We start from the raw sequence: 20000 nt of genomic DNA, 5'->3' as shown, positions 1-20000 counted from the left end.
CATGAGCTCAGGGTAGCAGCCATCTGAAACATAGTATTTTTAAATAGTACTTAAAAGTCATGTTTACACCCCTATAATCCTGGCTCATATACTTCAAATGCTCTTTCCTCCATTACAAACTAACTGACAATTTTTATAATACAGAATACTTGTTTACCTAGATTGCACTAGTCAAGCACCATATTTCTTGGAGATTTGTATGTGATTTTCAATGGCTCACATTGTAAATACCCATACAGACCTACTGAATGTCACGTAATGTGTCCATTTCACAACATCAACATCAACATCATTGAGGTTTGGGATTTCATGGGTTGATATCTCAATAGGCCATTGACATGAACAACCTAAAAGCCTCCCTCATAATTAACCAAATCAAAGAGGTCTTGTCTTGTTTTAAGCTTTCCACAAGTAAAGTAAACCAAATTATAACCCCAAAAACACACCAAGAAGTAAAGGCTAAAGGCAAGTTACTCCACAGTGGCCTCCTTAACTGTTATGTTTCTTCACCTCCTTGGGTGGGTCTGGAATTCCCTGTTCCTCGTCAACTTCCTCTTGCGTCTTACCCCACATCTCTCTTGTGATTGAGAACGTGGTTGGGCATCCTGTGCTCATGTGTAGCTTAGAAGAGGGTGTGAAATTTCGTAAAGTAAAGTTCCTTGAGGGATGAAGCACAAAATAATAAAGGTTACATTTACACAAAAGGCTAGAGACCATGCATGCACGTAGCTCCATTTATAGTCTTTTTGTCACACACACTATGGCCACTTCCATTATCACTCCAGCTCCATGGTCATTGATACCCTTGTTATCCCAAGGGCAGTCAGTAAATGTTAGTTTCACATCATTCCTACTGACTATCCCAATCTATGAGGTGAGGATGGGCCTTGAACCACTTCCAAATCTGCAAATTTAAGTTACTTTACATGTGTTCACGGTAACCGGTCATCTCTCCTACGCCAAATTGTCTACTCCTGACCCAAACACCCACCCCACGTGGGCGAGTTAGATCTCCCACCCCAGGCAAGTTGGGTATCGATAAGTTTTGTTTCACTATTAACCTATTTCAAGTTGCGATAAAAATCGGTTGGAAATTCAAAGGATGCTTATTAATATTTGTATGTTGCTTACCTAGGAGTTGCATGTATGACGTGATGTACATGTACCTGTACCTCTAAGCTAACTTAACCCTCCCTTCAAAACGGTAACTGGTCGTTCCACCCCAGAGTCGATCCGCCCTCACGTCTATTGTGTCTAAGGTAAAGTCTGCTACAAGCCTAGAAGGCCCATCAGGCCGGCGCTTATCTCCGGTTTCTGTAGCATGAAGCGACTAGGAATATTCCTACTCCCCCCTGGATGGGGTGCTAGTTCATTGCAGGGTTACCCCCCCAGCATTAAATTTCGCTGGTACTCATTTATACACCTGAGTGGAGAGAGGCAACGTGAAAGTAAAGTGGCTTGCCCAAGAACACAACACAATTTTCCCGGCCAATACCCGAACCCGGACCACTCGATCTGGAGTCGCGCACACTAACCATGAGGCCTCATTTTAATGATTAGGTCTAAGCACTTATTTTAGTGATGAAAAATTAGGGTTAGGGTTAGTTAGCTGTCGTATAAGGGCTGTGCGCGTCAGTGTACTGTCGGGTGGATCGACCTCAATTGGCTCCGTTCGATATATCAATATTCACACACGGCTTCGGGACTTTATGGTTAAATTTGAATATTGATTTGTTTAGAAGTTTCCCTTGAGACTTGCGAGAAAACGAAAACAGAACTGAGATTGAAATTTGACCATAAAGCCTCGCAGACTTGCCTGAATACTCGGCCTATTACGGGTTGCATTGTGATAAGATTAATACAAGGGATACAAGTTTACTTCATCGACCTGGGCATGCACCAACCTTAGCTGAAACTGTAAAATCTTCAAAATTCCTTGAGCTATAAAAAGTATAAAACGCATTGGAGTGAACCCACAAAAAACACAAAAATAGGAATGAAAAAAAAGCACAAAATGTACCTATCGAGGCCGCCATGTTGAAAGTCGTACTAACTCCATGTAAGCATCATGACACTACATTGTGTTTACCAGATTCCTGACGGTCACTGCGAGTTCGCGCTACAACATGGCGGCAGACGCGTCGAAGTTCGTTCTTCCGGCTTCTCCAAACTGGTATTGTAGCAATGTGGCTGACTGCAGTCTAAACAATAGATATGCATTTGGAGCCAGGAACTGTGTGTATTTGTTGGACGTGAGTCTGCAGACTCCCTCTTTTGAGGGACAATTGACTGGCCATGCCGAACGAGTCACAAGCGTTTGTTTTTCGAAGCACAAACTTCAAGCAAATTTTATTGCAAGTGGCGCAGATGACAAAACAGTCAAGATATGGGATACCGAGACGAAGCTCACATTGTTGGAACACAAAGCGCATAGTGTAAGCATTTTATAAGCTTTCTTTATATTGAAGAACTGCACATGTACCTATGGCCGGCCTAGTTTGTCACCGTTCCCCAAGTACATGTACCTATGGCGAAGATATCGTTGACGTCACCTATTGTCATTAATGTGCCAACCAGAGCCTCACTGGCTGTCGAAACAAAGGGTCTTTTGTTTCTGTGGTTGGCACATGTGAATAACAAAAGCAATGTTTGTAAACAGATATCTTCCCTATTGACTTGGCAGGAGCAAAAACCTGGGCTCTCTCCAAAGTGTCCTCAAGGAGGCAGGTGCATTACTTAGAGCGGTGCATTACCAAGGGTGCGCACAGTCAACACTCTCCACCATCCTAGCCATGCTGAGTCTAGAATGGCCAATAACACACTTTCACATACACACTTTCTCATACCACTCTGTTTCAATAAAAGGGGTGCTTGAGCAAGCAGCGTTTTTGAGACGCAGACTGCAACCAGAAGTGAGCTGTTTTCCCTGTTACCTTGTTCTCAGACAATGACCTTTATATTACAAAGTACATGTATCTTTTCTCCATTATAGAACATTAGTTTAAAAATCGTGAAGACACTACTCTCCTGTCAGGTGAAATGTTCACTTCCAGTTGCCGACTGCATCTCAAAAACCTTGCATGCTTATAATAATTTATCCCTTTCACCCCTAAACCGACCTAAACTGGCCATACTTGGTATTTTACTCTGTTTAATGACAGACGATTTTATTCGTCAACTGAGAATCTCCAGGAGTCCATGGGTTCATCGTTTACCGATAAACCATGTCCCATTAAGCTCCCACAAGTCACTGCAAAGGTCTCACCAGATGTATGGCTGGTACTCCACCTGTGTCTGTTGTGAGTGTTTTCCTACTAAACGGACGTCACTTGTTTTATTGGTGTTTTTTAAATTCAGTTGTTTTGGATAGTATCCCACGATATAACTATCTTTTATGCCTGTCGTTTTCAGGTTAAAACACTGGCATGCCAGGGCCTTGTTGAAACTTTCGTAATAAAATCTATGTTCTTGGTTTGCATGGTACATTACAGGAGCAATGTTGGTGTCCCTATTGTAACCATGTAGGTTAGTTCCAGAAATTAACCTGTTCCCTCCTTAGAGTGACACTAATCAATAGATACACATCTATTACTCTGTCTAAACGCTAGATGATTATTTTGACACATCGATGGGGGTCGGTTCAGCAGTGAATGAGTTGAACTCTTTTCCATGCAAACATTTTCATATTTTTTTCGGTTTGAAAACATGCCCTCTGATCATATGAGAATAAACAAAGAATGGGCCCTGGAAATGAAATTGCAGCACTTGTTGCCTTTGTCTTGAATGATGGCGATATTAAGTTGAAGTGAGGACTTTTATTTGGTCAAATTTCTCTTCTTATAGGCAAAGGTCACTTGTGTTTCATGGTCTCCTTTGGTGACAGATCTGGTTGTCTCAGGTGAGTTGCCATGAAGTTTGACTTGTCAAATTGTGTCTACTGAAGTGTATTCATGCCCTCCTGTAGTGTATTGTGATTCTACACCCTGTATCTTACTCAGAGGGCAATGTGTGATTGATTTTGCAAAAAAAGAATGGTTAAGATCATGATGATACATTGTACACTCAGAATCACAACAATCATTCTAAAAACACTGTTTATCTGCTAACATTTTGTGACAATTTGTAACCCTTACTCAAAATTAATGTTAACCTAGATGTAGAACACATTGTTGTTAATAATTGGGCTTCAGGGCTGGCATAGTGGTGAGAGCACTGGCTTCCCACCAATGTGACCTGGGTTCAATTCCTGGACGTGGTGTCACAGACTTGGTTGAGTTTATTGGGTCTCTGCTCTGAGAGGTTTTCTCTGGGGGCTCCAGTTTCCCCTCCCCTCAAAAACCAACATTTGATTTGATTGGCATTTATTTGTTGATTTCAGTTTACATTGTCTCCAATTAGCGCTGCACTTTTGTTTCCTTTTTTAATAGATAGTTGGTCTCCTAACTTAAGGATTATCAGTTGTGTTTTTGGAATGTCATTGACCTTCCAGGTGATGAAAAAGGACAGGTTATTGCATGGAGATATGAGGAAGGAAATGTTTTTGGTGGTTGTCCTGTGCAGGATCACATTTTCTCTATGGCTTTATCTTATCTATCAGAAAGTGAACTAGCCATTGGGTGAGTTAAATTCCGTCCCTAGTATTGTGAACTCTACAGTTGCCGATATTAGTTATTCAATCTCCATCAATTTGAGTATCTGGGTTTTATATAAAAATTTCTTAAATGAGATGCAACACAGATGTTTTGTCTGTCTTATTTAAGTTAATTAAAGAGAGGATGCATGGCGATTTTATAAGCATAACTCCTTTTTCTCCTGTTATATTTTTTGCACAGAACAGTGGCTGCAACTGTGCACAACAATAAGAGAAATGAGCAATTAGACATGTTTTTTCTCAAGACGACAATCCCCTTAGATAGGCAATTTTCCTTAAAACTATATTCAAAGTCGTAATTAACATTCCATGAAACGTACCGGTATATTCACTGTGAGTTTTCATAAAGATGGCCGACAGTCGTTGAAACTGTTATTTATGCAAAATTACTTTATTTTGGGTTCATAATTTACAAAAATTTAATTTAAAAAGGCCACTTAATCTTACTGAAGGGATCTTTTTGGTTTCTCAAGGTACAAGAGTGGTCTGATTGTTTTGCTGAATATTTCAAGTGATGGGGCTTTGTCAATCATAAACAAGCTACAAGGACATTCAAATGAGGTCCACAGTTTAGCCTGGTGTCCAACACCAAAACAACACATTGATTTTGGTTAGTGACAAGTATATAGTAAAATCTTGAGTTAATATTTAAATTTATAATATTAACTCAATTAATAAATATTATTAATGAATGAATAATAAACTTAATATGATTCAGATTGTACGTGTAATAATTATCATTAATAATTAATTAATTATTTTGTTTATTTATTTCTTTATTTACATGTACATGTATTATATTATTTGTTAATAATTTGTATGCAGTCCATGCCCATTGCAGCTTCAAAATAATGACACTAATTGCTTGCATGCACATCGCAATGTGTCTCCTTAAGCCAAATCCATGTATCATGTACATGTACTTTGTACTTTTTGGTAGGGATCTGGTTAAGGTCATTGTTAAAAGGTCAATGTGTGACACCTACACTGAAAGAAAAGTGAATCTCATTTTGTTGCTGCACGTGGTAACCCTTGTATAAGTACATGTACTGAGTTGAGGTTTATTCTTACCACTTTGTATATATTCACAGGTCCATTGCAGGACAAAGCAACAGCTGCCAATGGACATTTAATTATGTCTGGGAGCAGAGATCAGACAGTTAGGTTATGGGACACTTCTCAAGGCAAAGTCTTGTCAATCAAACAGTTGCCAAGGAGATCAGCACAGAAATGGAAAGACAAGTATGATCCTCACTGGACCAAGGACAGACTGTGGCTTAGTGTGTGTTGGCCCGTGGCATCGGCAGGACACATCATTACAAGCAGTCAAGGGTAATGTGAAATCAGTCAGTGTAAAATGCAGACTGCAGACTGCAGACTGCAGACCGGGGGTAAAATGCAGACTGAGGGTGAAATGCAGACTGCAGACTGCAGACCAGGGATAAAATGCAGACTGAGGGTAAAATAAATAAATTAATAATTATTTATAGTAAAAAACGAGTCATAAGCATACAGTAAAATAAAGAGTGTTTGAAAGACAATCCTGTTTTACATCTGTCGACAACTCACATTATCATGACTGCAGGTCGCTGCACCTTTTTGGGGACTGCTGTTAAGAGTCCACGGAAAATGCAATCATTGAAATCATCTGACAGTCTGTGCTTTGTTTTTGCGCTTCCAGATGCATTGAAATGTTCAAAGTTATTTCTCACACCAGTACATTGAGGGATATCGATCGATAAACCAACAATTATTACTCGGAATACCTGAAAGGTATTCGAGTTATAGGTTGTTCACCGGAAATTTCGGTTGGAATGTAAATGGTAAGCCTATTTTGGTCTTCCCAAACAAAAAATTTTCGGAGAAAACGGGATTTCTTGAAAGGTAGTCCAAAATTCCCAAACGGAATTTCCAATCGGAAAACGTGTTTACATTTGCATACTCCCATGATTTTGCCTCCCTCCAGACTCTCTCTGTAACCTTGAACGGATCTTTTAAATGGTACACGCCGTTTCCAACTAAATTTCCCATTCGGGAGTTTTTGCTTACCATTTGAACAAACCTACATGTAGCACCAACCGGTTTCTGCTTGTACATGTAAATGGTACTACCGTAATCCCGGTTGTCTTTTTTCGGTGCAACGAAATGCACAGAGAATTTCATGTATTCCGAGCAATTAGGACACAGGGATTTCAATGGTTAAGCTATGCATGATAACCCACAGGGAGAGGTTGTAATTGAAAATAACATCTTCCAAATGCAAAACAAACAAACTCTTGAACTAAAGGATAAACATAACGTACACGAAAATGAATGAAAGGATACTACTAAGAAATTTTTACATCTCAGTGATACTGGCTTAAGCCGACTGAAACGTTAGATTGTTGCAAAATCCACGTTATCTATGTCACATGCATGTCAAAATAAATTCAAGTTATTGGGTAATTACTCTCGGTGAAAATGGACAGTAGCGGGGTGGTGATTCCATTGCCTAAAAGCAACTCACTTAACGAACTATACTTTTTCCTACAACAACAAGGATTCAAATTCTTACAGAGTTCGATGAAAATTCGGATTTATAACCGATGATGATGCGGTAGGGCAAAAAAGCGATTGTGTTGTGTTGGGTTTTATCCTTATAACTAGTTTTTCATTATTATTATTTTTATTTTACCCTCAGTCTGCATTTTATCCCTGGTCTGCAGTCTGCAGTCTGCATTTTACCCTCAGTCTGCATTTTAACCCCAGTCTGCAGTCTGCATTTTACACTGACCGAATGTGAAATGGCTGCAGCACTTCAATTGTAAAATAATCATCATACTGTACCAAAACTATTAATATTTGTACTTGTTTTAGCGGAGAGCTTTTGTTATGGGATCTGAGCAAGGATGGAAAAGAACAATACAAGGCCTTTGGTGTTGGCCATTCAAGAATTGTGTTCACTATTACGTGTGATGTTGCAGGGACAAGAATGATGACTGTGTCTATGGACCGACAGGTAAAGTTCCTTAGTCGCTTGAGCATTTTAATTAACAAAGGAAGAAATTGCCATTTTGATGGCTGCCCCTGCTGCAGCTGTACCCCAAGTACAATGTAGACAGTTTGGAATCCTCTTTCTAGTTCATGCACCCAGCCATCTGCTTTATAAATGACTACAGTATCTGCCAATGAACTCACAGGGTTTTATCCCAATGAGGTTGAAGTCATTGTAACATAGAAACAACAGGAACACTATCCAAATAAAGTTTGTGGATTAGTAACAACAACAGCAGCACCCACAGAGAAAAGACAAACTCAGCTTTCTATGGTGCATCCAGCTCACTAAACTATGTGATGAACTTATTAATAAATGCAACAACAATGCCTAATGGCACAAAAATGAAATTCAGGCAAATTTCTTTCGTGTTCTGACCCTTATAACATTGTTCAAGTTCAAGACCAGGAGACAAAGAAATAATAATATTACGTGTATAAAATTAATTTAACTCATTTGAAACGCCTACTATTACATGTATTTCAAACCTACAGTGTAGGCACAGGGTTCAATTTTAACTTGAACAGCCACAAGACAAAGTTCAGTAACAGGGTGTCTTGGAAGACTAAGATTCTGCACTCCTTTAGAACCCATTTACTCCTCAGTCTCCCAAGGACATCTCCAGTTGACAAGTAAAATCAGCTTCGAAAGCCAATTAACAGTAATCCAGGATTAGCGTAAACTTTTGTTTCATGTTCTCACCTTTTTTGTGAAAGTTTCTTTTGCCTATTTTTGTTTTTCCAGATTGACTTCTTCTAATGTAAAGTTTCACCGAATATTACCGTTGAACAGTACATTTGAGAAGTAAATTCCTTGGTTATTTTTTAATCTGGGTTAGCGCTAATCGGCTTTTGAACAACCAGGCTCAGGTGTTACTCCCAGGAGTCAATGGGTTAAATGTCTTTAGTTAACTTTAGGTGCAATAAAATGTCCATTTTGCCCCAAAGTGACCAAGTGTCTCAAAAACGAACGCCCTAAGACCCCGAAAACTTGGAAACAAATTAAGTACCCCAAAACCCCCAATTTGGCTAACCCTAGGCCTAGCTTGTTTATGATTGGGCCTAAAGTTGGTTTTTAGGCCCATGGTTAGCCAAGTTGAGGGTTTTGGGGTACTTTATTCGTTTCCAAGTAATCAAGATTTCTGGATCTAGTAGGGTCTTGGGGTCTTAAGGTCTTCATTTTCGAGACACCCCACAGTGACCCTTCATTTACATGTATTTCACAGATTGTCTTTTGGGATCCTGTACATTTGCAAAGTGTACAGATTCTCCCCACCTTAGGGGGTTTTGCCTACTCTCTGTCTATCTCCCCCTTGGATCCTGGCACTCTGGGGGTGGGAGTAGGGGACAACATGCTGCGTGTGTGGCAAACAGCTTCGTCTCAAGGTCCTTATGAAACACTGACTCTGTGGCAAGCAATCAAATCAAAAGTGATGGTGGTGAGTGATGGTATGATTGATTCAGACATGCAGTCACTGTGTTTACTAATAATATAGTTGTACAGGAATCCACAGCATGTATCTATGAACAGAAGCTTGTCTTATATTAATATACATGTAGCTTGATTCTCTTCCTGGTAGAATTATATGACAGTTGTGCTTAGTTTGTCGTTGATTGAAGAGACTTCAGGGGCATTCTCTCAGGGTACTCCTGTTTTCTTGATTATAAACTGGTGAATGTTGACTGGCAGTACAGTGTAATTCCATTAGGTGGTTTTATTTAATTAAAATAATTTTCTGTACATCCTCCCATCAAGCTGCCCCTGTTCTTCTGGTTTTAGTTTTTTCCTGTATGTCAAGAAATGCATGTCCAAGGGATTCATTAAGATTTTGCTTAGGAGGTCATCAGCATTTGACAGTCACACAGTTTTATTGCAGCAACTTGTGATATACTGGTACATGTACATGTAATTGTAATAAAGTAAAAAGAAAAGGTGAAAACACCCGGGCAAAGCCATGGCAAAAGATTGTGCACAGCCAGTCAATTTGCCTGGTGCCCGGCACTAATGACTCCCCTGCCTGTCCAATTTTATTATCCAACATGAAATGTTCCCTTAAGTTTAAACATTTGCTACCTTTTTCCAACAATTAGTTTAGTGTTAAGGTTAATGTAATTTTTACTGTAGGTTGGGGTAAATACAGCTTTTGTCTCAAGGAGAAGAGGTTAGGGGACAGTTTTTGAGGTTAATAATAACTGTATACCTTAAGCTACAAATGTAGGCACTAGTAATGTTTCCCTTTGGGGAAGAGGGGCGTTAAATACTTCTTGGCACTTTCTGAAATTGGTATCATGCATCTAATAAAACACATTTCAGGACAGATCTGTTTCTATTATTCTCTGTCGTTTTGTTAAAACTAGGTCAAGTGGCATCCCAGTAAAGAAGGACTGCTTGCTTTTGGTGCAGATGATGGACAAGTAGGGATATACAATACCATCTCTAAAAGGTGAATGTATGGGTAAAATTGTTACTTGAATGTACCAAATATTCCTTAATAATTGCTGTGAGCCTAACTCTTTTCATGACCATGTGGGGTCTGGGCTCTTTATAGGCGTTCCAAGACTCGATCCATTCACCATGATTTTTATCTTTGCTTGCTTTACATAAATGCGTCATCTTCATTCCAACCTCCGAAGTTCTCCCAATGAGCACACTTCATAATGAATGATTACTCCCAGGTTATGTCTCTTGAAGTGATGAATGGTCAGGGGTCCAATTCAATTCAATATCTTTATTTAAAGAGGGAGACGAGACGTAATAACCTTTTACAGTTTTCTAACTTACGGCCCTCTCCGAGCATTAACCCTCCCAACCATGATACACCACAGAAGACAGACCACAACACCAGGAACTACATGAACATGCCCTTCATGTCAGTTAAATATGAGTTGCAAGTGAATAAAGGCAATCACATGTTGTACACTGTACATTGTATATCTCAATGGTCTCCCATCCAGATACCAACCTCACCCAACAGTGAACTTTTGTCAGGAAAATGGAAAGGTCCCCTCGCAGCAATTCACTTCATATCGAGAACTCCTAGTTTACACGTAGAATTTAACTAATTTTAATTTATAAACTAATGCCAATAATTGTTATGGTTCCAATTGACAATGCACCATAGAACTAGTCAATTTTGACAAGGCAGGAAAACCAGAATAACCAGAAAAATCGGAGTCAGGTTGAGATTACAATCCCACCCAGATGTCATTAACGCTTCGTCAAGCATTCCTCCCCACGGGAAGGCATGCATGACCAAACCCTAAGGACATCCATGGGAGGCTAGGCTTTGGTGAAGAGTCAGAAACCAATGATTTCCTTTTGACAAGCTTTGTTATCATACCCATAAAATCATATTATTTTTCCCTCAGTACCTCTGTAAATCTTATATTCAGGTGAGAATAGACCTCTTTCATAATGACGGCCAAATAGAAATAATACTCTTTTGTTGTAATGGTAATAAGCCTTTCTAGCTTTGCTACAACAAGCAAAATAATAAAATTTCAAAAGAATATTTGTTACAAAATGAGGCCAGTGGGTCTAAAAAACATAAATACAAAAGAATATAAACTTGGTCGCCATTTATGAAAGTGGTCTATGGATCTTGGGATTGGTACAGGAAAAGTTGACTCAAGTATAATAAGGGCAATCAAGTTAAGGAAATCTCTCTCTTATCTAGGCTTCTTGGTATTTGCCACATTTCAATTTAATTTGAGGCCGTTGATTTGCGTTTATTATTTTCCAGAGTCTTTATATCAGTCTGTAATCAGTGCTTCTTATTAACTGTCACCTTTTAGTGGTGCTCATTGTCATTTTAAAAAATGTTTTTCTTACCAGGGCAGAGATTTCTGCAACATATCACAAGAAAACAGTCTATTCTCTATCTTGGGGCCCACCATGCCCCAAAACAGGTACACTGTAGATCTTCTAAGCCATTAACCAACAGCCTGACTTATTCAACATAACAATTCTTAAAGGAAAGCTTACCCAGGAGACCTTTAAAACACTGCGCCAACTTACTGAGGGGTAGGTGCCGTAATAGTAGCAAGAGAGGAGGAGCACTTTCCTCGGAAGCAAGGAGGTCACCATGGCAACCGAGCCTTAGTCCACCTCCCACTGAGACCAGTGTGTGGTGTGTGTACTTACCCTAAAACATGGGAAGTAGGGAGGGAGGGAAAAGCAAGCAAGTAAGCAACAAGGTGACTCAAGCTAAAGCATAATGGCAATGCCGCTGCATACCTCCCTGGAGATTACTGAAATATCTCAGGAGAAACCGCTGCATTGGCTTGGTTTTAACTTTGCCTAAATGATAGTTAGCATGATTAATAAGCAACTGCTGAAAATACAGTATCCTTCCTGAAGCATTTTGGCTGTTGGGTAGAATCCGGAAATATCTGGCCTCTTGCTTGCATTTGAAGACCTGGGTGTTGTTATATTCATTGTTCTTGAGGGGATGTCCTTACAAGAGGACAAGGTCAATTATTCTGAAAGCACTCCAAAAGGATCAGCAATGATTGATGCAACAAAGCAGCTGCTTGGCGAAGGCCACCTCCCTTTCATATTCCTTGATCCCAGCAGTGTGTGTGCAAAACTTTTTCCACCAATTTGTTTCACTCAGCAGTGGAAAAATTCTAAAGGATCTGTTTTTGTTTTTCAATTAGATGAAGATGCAATTATCATGCACAATCTCTACAGCTGTGCTGGTGATGGGCGTGTTTATCAACACAAAACTGGACATTTTATGGAAGATCCAATAGATGTCTGTGCTTTGATTGTGAAGACAAATGATATCAAGGTAAGTTTGATGCCATTTGAAAAGTTTATGAGTAATACGGCTTGTAGGATGAGCCGGTTGAGATATTAACTAGACATATTTTATGTGTGAGTGGCATGAACAAAATTTAATAAGACAAACGTTCAGGCAGCATGTAGTCTGTCGATACAACTCGCAGTCCTCAAACAAGAAAAAGTCATAGGCTAGCACAGTTTAGGGTGACAGGGAAAGGCATGCAAGTGCGAGAAATAGTCCTCCATTATAAGTGGAACATATTCAATATACTAGAGGTTTTCCCGTTCTCCTTGACAACAGGCCATTCGACAGTGGTTTACTTCGTTACCTGTTTATATTTATTCTGTAGTTAAATTTTGTTTATATAAACCAGCCTCATTTTGTTATATGTAAGTGCAACCATGTTAACAAATTGATCAGAACGACAGCCATCAGTTGGGTCACTGAGTACACAACTGAAAAATGACTTGAAAATCAAACGGCAGGAAGGAACACACCACAGTGTCCATTGCAATCATTGAAATTTTGCGGTTTTGTCTTCACACAGCACAAGCCATTGGGTCGGACAGATGTTTCATGGAACTTAGATGGTACTGTAATGGCATTGGGTAACGAGGATGGGTGAGTAAGAGGACGTGCTCTTTGAGCTACTAAATATTCGGCTTATGTTCTTAAGATTTCTATTCTGGATAGTGGAATGAAGTTCGTAGTGCCAAAAGAACTTTTCCTGAAAATATCAGGGATCTTAAGGCAAGGACAACGATGATGGCTACCAGAACGCTACAAAACAATAGATTTATGCCCCGTCCACACTTGTCCGGGAATTTTTTTATTTGCATTTTTTTTTTGGGGATTCAAAAATATCCGCATCCACACGTATCAGGATGCACTCTAGTGCCCAGTGCTTTTGACAAAGATTTTGCTTGTTTATCATGCGCAAAATCGTATGTTGGGGGCATTTTCTCTGTTTTGTTAACAAGTTGCTTGTGAGAGTCTCGATATGCCATGTTGATTTATCTCAACCGGGAATGGCTGGAACCGATAGTGTTACGTCAGCATATTCGAAAATTTGCGGATACGGCCGTCCACACTTATCTGAATTCGTAGCATAATTATTCAAAAATTTCCACTCTGAAGACCGTATTTGAAAATTTCCAGATACGTGTGTACGGGGCATTAATGGGAAAAAACAAAAGCTCTGCACATCCTGCATGTGCATTTTACACTAATGTGTACGTTTCTGCAGTGTATGCCATTCTCGTTCTGTGACCAAATTTGAGATTATGCAGGAGGTGAGCAATTTTCTCTCCAAATGTCCACACCGTTCTCACCAGTTTTATTCTTGTTGAGACGTACTTTCCATCCCGAGCGAATTGGAGTAATTGCAAAATTATTACAATAATGAGAAGTAATATTTTCAGTTCTCGTAGCCGCCATTGTCGTCTTTGCTTAAGGTCCCTGTAGGTGGTTTTCACATGACCTGATCGCCGCCATGTTGGTGGACGAAAAGAAAAGATCTCTCATTAGCTTCTTTTGTTTGCCCACCAGCAATTGTGCATTGCAACATTGTTATCTTCGTCTCTAGAGATTGGTTGCAAACCACCTAATATTGTCTCCAATGAGGCAGTGGTTTGAAGTGTTTCAATGCAGGGTTGATGAAGTTAACATCAAGAGGAAGTTAGTCTTGATTGCCTCGAAAAATTTACTTATGAGCCTCTTTTTGCCTGGTTTAACCAAAGGCGGCCAGTGTGGACTGGTCCTGCCCAGACTTTCTGCCAGAGTTGTTGTGGTCAGCCAATGTGCATTCCTTCGAGTATCCTTCCTTTGTTTGCAAGCTGTGTCTGTCCTTAACCTCTTCCTTTAATTCGCGAGGTTTTTTGCGGCATGAATCACTTGTTCAAAACCTAAAGTGATCCATCAACCTTTTTTTTTAATCAAATCGTGTTCAAGAATGTATTCAAAAAGAAAATTTATCAGGTTGATTAAAAGATAAGTGCACTAAAGCAGGAATCGTTCATTCGCGTCTTTTTGCACCTGTAACCAATAGAACGTTTTACAGTTGTGCGCTTAGTTACCTGGCCTGTGAATGAAAGTGAGGTTGGAGTTGACCTTGTTTTGGTAGCAACTTCACTGCTTTTCTTATGTAAATTCTCACTTATTGGCATGACAAACACATCATTAAAATAAGAAAAGGAGGGAAGTCTGTATCATAACAAGGTCAACACCAGCCTCACTTTCATTTAACGGCTAGGCAACTAAGCAAACAACTGTAAACAGGTCTATTCTGCAACACATTTCTCTCTGGTATTACTCAAATTATTCTGTACTTTCTTTTTGTTTTGTATTCAGGTCGATTGAGGTGTTTGTTCCGCCAGACTTGATGCAGATTGGATTGATAATGACACACAAGAAAAGTATCACCACACTTGTGTGGCATCATGGGTACAGTGAGGTCACGACTTCAGGTCAGTCAATCCAATATGCCCTAAAATGCACGTAATTTGATGCACGCGGACTTCAATATGAGTCACGAAGTGTCCCCTTAACAATTATTCAATTGAGGATAAACAGCTGCGTTTACCCGAAGTTAAAAATAACTCTAACCTTCACCTTAACCTTATTGTTCGAAATACGTAGCGAAGGCTTTGACCAAAAGGGACACTTTGTGTTGGATGTCAGAATTGGACGTGCATCGAATTTATGTGCATTTCTCAACGTAAGAGTGGTCAACCCTAGTGCAGTGAGACTCCATTGAGGGACTTTGAGATCTAGATCTACAATGACTGCTACCTAAATAAGAATCAGTGGGACGAAAAGAAAATCAAGCAATGAACCTGCCCGTGCGTTTTGCAGTTTGGCATTTTGATTTTCTGTCCTGATACGATAACCGTGTTTTGTTAGTTTTTACCGAGAAGCGTAAAACAATAAATTAATTTCAAGAACCTTTTCGTTGGAGTTGCCAAGGCTCCATGTGTATCTTGACAAACGAATGTCAACCACAACCATGCTGCTTGCCATTCGGCGTTTGTCGTTTCACATCTAACGCTGTTCTAACGGGGCGCCACGCAGTTCTCGGAACGACTCTCTCATGATTGGTTCAGAAAAAAATGGACACAAAGAACGATACAAAAGAAACAATGGACCTTTACGTAAAACACAATAGAGGTGCGTTGTAAAGGGATTCAATGAAATTAGAGGTATCGCTGTAAAGAGCTGCGTCCCGACTGGTTCTAAGTGTCTCTATTACGTAGGTGGTGTTCGTGTTACGTAATCCCCGCCGTGTTGTGGACGACAACAATAGCTCTGTCGTAATCTCTTTTTATTCGTCCACTGGGAATTGTATTTTTCACCTTTGTTATTTGCTTCTCACCTTTTAAACGAGATGAGAGGCTCATATCCTAGAAGTCCTCTAGAAGTCTCGATCTGCGATGGAATGCGGACCATCAGTTTACTATAATAGAGCGTTTTCACATGATGTCACGGCGGCCATGTTGGTGTTCTGAAACAAAGGAATGGCGGCCATGATGATAATCCTCCGGGAATTGATCTCTATTTTTATGCAAATACTTTCTTTTGTTTTAGTAATCCAATATGGCTGCTGGTCACGTGAGTATAGGGAGTTTACGCAACGACGACGGCTACGGCAACGACAAAGCCACAAAGCAAGAATATCATTAGCTAAAAATGGAGAAAAATCATGCTGCACGTGCAGCACGAATTTCCGTGCATTTCTTTGCGGTAGTCCACAAAACAACAACGTGAAATTACCTAATTTCAGGTTTTGACGACAACGTGGGCATACAACACAATACAATACATACTTAATTGACCGCTTGTATATTTTTCTGTTCCAATTTTTTTCTGAACCGATTAAGAGAGCTGTTGTAATGGCTGTGTGCTGCTAGGAAGGAAATAGTCGAAACATGGTTTTCCTGCAGTGATCCAAACTACTCTTCCTTGAAAATTTGGTTTTATCATCGGAGTTGATAATGTAAATTGATAGGGGTAGGGGTAGACCTAATCGGCTAACTCAATGTTGTACCCAATTTAAACCCTTTGGGAATAAAACGTTTTGTTCCAGGTATTTCCATATCATTTAAATATGAATGCGACATTATCATGCGAATACAATACACAAAGAATCTTAGTCCCGGGAGATTTGAATTGGGTACAACATTGAGTTAGCCGATTAGGTCTATTCTAAAAGCTTTTAGAATCCCTGTACGGTGGTCAATTTACATTATCACTCCGTTGATAAAACCACATTTTTGTATACTACTACCCCACCGACGCAGCACCACAGTTTCTTTAGAAACTACCCCCTTTACTCTTCCTTGAATTTAACTCTTCTTTAACTTGCACAAATTCTTTTGTTTTGTTAAAAAAAAACCTGAGTGTTTATAATCTTAGGAAAAAACAACGGCACGGATGAGTCTTACCATGTTTTCTTCCATCTATTTGCAGATGTTGGTAGCTGTAAGTACTGGCTTGCTTCAGGATCGAACGAATTCAGTATTCATGTCCATGACCTGAGCAGTGTTCTAGGTACAATTGTGATTGCTCTGTTAGATAGAACCAAACCGCATTTGATGTAACAGTCGCGAAGGTGCTTCCTTTTCCCTCACTTCCGCCTTGATCTACAGTATATAAAATGTCATAGAGATTCCCCCAAACTCTGCCTCTCTCAAAAACACGTTCAGTCACGATATCCCAAACTTAAAATTACCTTACTTCAAACCTTATTGTTGTAAATGAGTATTTTAAGCTTAGACTTAATTGACATTCATACACGTTAAGCGTGGTTTTTTGTTTGCATACTCGAATTAGGCTTCGTCACGGATGGCATCTTCCCTGTATCTTGCGGTCAAAAAAGAACGCTTTGGTCCCACAGAATTCCCACAGTTGCCATATTTGCAAAGAATCAACTGAGGCGATTTGTAAATACATTACATACTGTACTTAATTGACCACTCCCCATTGGGGCTTTTCAGGGCCAATGATACATAATCAACGAAACGACAGAACACAACAACTGTTAAGAATCCCAACTGGCCGGAGGCAAACCAGTTGGCTATTTACAAGTGCAGCCGAGAAGTTGAACCATGGACTACCAGGATCAAATTCAACGAATGGTCAGAACGGGTCTTGAACCCGGGAACTCCGGATCTCAAGACGAGCGTCCAAACCAACAAATGCTTTGTTGATACGACAAGTATTTTCTGCAGGAAATGAATTATTGTTTTCCGAGTAAAGACAAGAAACGCGTTTAGTTGCTTTTTAGCAATTGACATGAATGTTACTTTTGGCAGGTGATTTATCGAATCCAAGGCCCCGCGCAGCACCCATCACGGATTGTTTCCGTCAGTTGTCAGGGCACTGGGGCCGAATTACTGGTTTGAGCTGGAGTCCTCATCAGTCTGAGCTGCTCCTGTCATCTTCTTACGATGGAACCGCTCAGGTATGCTGAATAAAAGTTCAAAGATTGTCTACGCTGAACAAAAATATAATCCAAATGGGTCATAGTTTGATGAGAATTGGAGAATTTAAAATGTAGCTTAAAAAGTGCTCAAAAACCTGTCACCACATCTTTCCAGAGTCAGTGAAAGCAAAACCAGTTGTTACTTCCTCGCACGTATTTTAACGCCGGCTGGATCCCTTACGTGCATTGAGTTTTCATTATGATTGGTTCTTTCGGTCGTTTATGTCTTTTTTGATTGGCCGAAGGAATTCCTGCAGTTATGAAACAGAAGGGAGCCAACTGGACAGGACTGGCCAGAGAAGCCCAGAACAGAGTGCGATGGCGAGAGGTTGTCAATGGCCTATGCTCCACCAGGAACGATGGGCTTGATTTATTGAAGGAATTTCTGTGTGTTTGATTTAACAATACTCAGTGGGCAGCTTACAGTGCTGGCATTTAAGTTGTAAAGAATGACACGCGGATCACCTAACAAGCGTGTGACAGTTCACCGAGCCACTACCTTCCCGAAAAATTGAAGATGTCGGTCAAACATTTCCCTGGGCACGTCCGCAAAAATTCGCCGACAAAACAATCTGATTGATTTTGAAGGCTTTCTATGTGAAATGGAATACATTTCGATATCGATTATTTTAGAGTCAACATTGATTTCACAATCCTAACAAATGACTAGGAATAGGTTCGTTTTACTTACTTGCATATTCTTCAGACAAATTAATTTTCAAAAGGGACAGAGACCTCTTAATTGTTGCATTGGCGATTTGCTTCCTAAGCATAGATTCATTTGCATCGATAGGCGATTTTAGCGTCGCTCTTACGTGAATCTGCAAACGGCAAACGAATAGCTGATGCTTACTATAAAAGCATGAAATTTCACCCATTGTAACTTCCCTCTGTCTTGTGTGTTTGCCGTAAACGCGAGGCCAAATCTCTCCAATGTTCCTTTATTGTACCTCCAGGTGTGGGATGTACCCAAAGGAGAGCCTCTGTTCAATTTTCGCGGGCACAGTAGCCGTGTAATGTGTGTGGTGTGGAGTTATCTTGATCCTGATTTGGTGTACAGTGGTGGAGAGGATGGAACCGTGCGACCGTGGAGACCATCCATACAACAACATCAACAGCCCCCGGTCCAAGGTAAGAATTGTGCATTAATGTTTTCCGTTGGTTTGCAGTAGTTGATTAACACATTAAGCTCCTTGACAAGTCTGACGTTAGACAGAACTTGAAAATCTAATAAGTCTGACTCCAAGGAGAAAATGGGTTAAAACGAAAGAAAAGCTTGAAAACTTCATCGTTAAATGAAAAACAAAGAAAAAGAAATGCAGTAGAGATGTCGGCTAGATTATTCTTTATTATTAGGGTCTGAGTGATGGCAATGATTCTCGTTATGTTCACTCGTAAAGTGATCTTTCGTAAAGACTGCGGACTGACCCATTCCGAAAACACTCCGCGCCTTCCCATCGTACAACCATGACACCCGTGTGCTTTGGTTAACTTCGCGCTTGCGCTTTACAACCTTGAATGCGATTTGTGACTGAACGCCAAGAAAAACGAAGCCGAAATTTAACCTCATGTGTTTCCCGTGGAAAGCCCGATGAACGAGGCATGGTGTAATGTGCTCTTTTGTTTGTTTGTTTTTTTTTTTTAAATGAGGTGCAAATGAGATGCAATGTCGTTTTCTGCAATCCTGTGCCTTTGTGGATATTTTCTCAGTTCATTTTTTTCTTTCATGAATAATGTCTTCATATACTCAATGTACTTTGCTGACAGTCTCTCTGTTTGTCAGTCCTGGTATCTTGTCTCTGAATATGCTCGATTTCATGTCTTCAGCTGATTTAATGCATGATAATTCTAAACATTTTGCTATTCGTAATCAGTTTGACTGATTGTCGCGGGTACAAAAATAGAACTGTTATCGTGAAAATCCTAATCCTATCCCTAACGTAAACTTGAACGTTTTCCATGTAGGAGAATACATTTTCCTTTACACACGTGGCGTTTAGATTTTCACTAATTGTTAGTTTTTACTACGGCACCCATCTACAGTGTACTT

The 20000-nt window shown here is 39.9% G+C and overlaps 2 protein-coding genes across 3 annotated transcripts in view; one reads left to right on the top strand and one right to left on the bottom strand.

Annotated features, from left to right (window-relative positions):
- Positions 1-2048, bottom strand: part of LOC138016322 (large ribosomal subunit protein uL22-like) — a 6923-nt gene extending 4875 nt beyond the window's left edge. Inside the window, exons 1-3 of the mRNA XM_068863484.1 lie at positions 2021-2048; positions 1905-1941; positions 511-658 (exon numbers count right to left, since the gene is read on the bottom strand). Of these exons, the coding sequence (XP_068719585.1) occupies positions 511-658; positions 1905-1941; positions 2021-2036 (201 nt within the window). The 5' untranslated portion in view covers positions 2037-2048. The remainder of the gene's footprint in view (positions 1-510; positions 659-1904; positions 1942-2020) is intronic.
- Positions 2049-2113: 65 nt separating this feature from the next.
- Positions 2114-20000, top strand: part of LOC138016803 (gem-associated protein 5-like) — a 52766-nt gene continuing 34879 nt past the window's right edge. For both annotated transcript variants that reach the window (XM_068863986.1, XM_068863985.1), the window contains exons 1-15: positions 2114-2435; positions 3844-3898; positions 4490-4616; positions 5125-5261; positions 5743-5983; positions 7508-7649; positions 8911-9123; positions 10043-10128; positions 11520-11593; positions 12344-12477; positions 13019-13092; positions 14821-14936; positions 16936-17016; positions 17781-17929; positions 18907-19081. In XM_068863986.1, the coding sequence (XP_068720087.1) occupies positions 2127-2435; positions 3844-3898; positions 4490-4616; positions 5125-5261; positions 5743-5983; positions 7508-7649; positions 8911-9123; positions 10043-10128; positions 11520-11593; positions 12344-12477; positions 13019-13092; positions 14821-14936; positions 16936-17016; positions 17781-17929; positions 18907-19081 (2113 nt within the window). In that variant the 5' untranslated portion in view covers positions 2114-2126. The remainder of the gene's footprint in view (positions 2436-3843; positions 3899-4489; positions 4617-5124; positions 5262-5742; positions 5984-7507; positions 7650-8910; positions 9124-10042; positions 10129-11519; positions 11594-12343; positions 12478-13018; positions 13093-14820; positions 14937-16935; positions 17017-17780; positions 17930-18906; positions 19082-20000) is intronic.

Source organism: Montipora capricornis, chromosome 9, assembly GCF_036669925.1.
Source record: "Montipora capricornis isolate CH-2021 chromosome 9, ASM3666992v2, whole genome shotgun sequence".
In the NCBI taxonomy this organism is placed as follows: Eukaryota; Metazoa; Cnidaria; class Anthozoa; order Scleractinia; family Acroporidae; genus Montipora; species Montipora capricornis.
The sequence above is the reverse complement of the archived record's forward strand: the minus strand, read 5'-3'. Positions and strand labels throughout refer to the sequence as shown.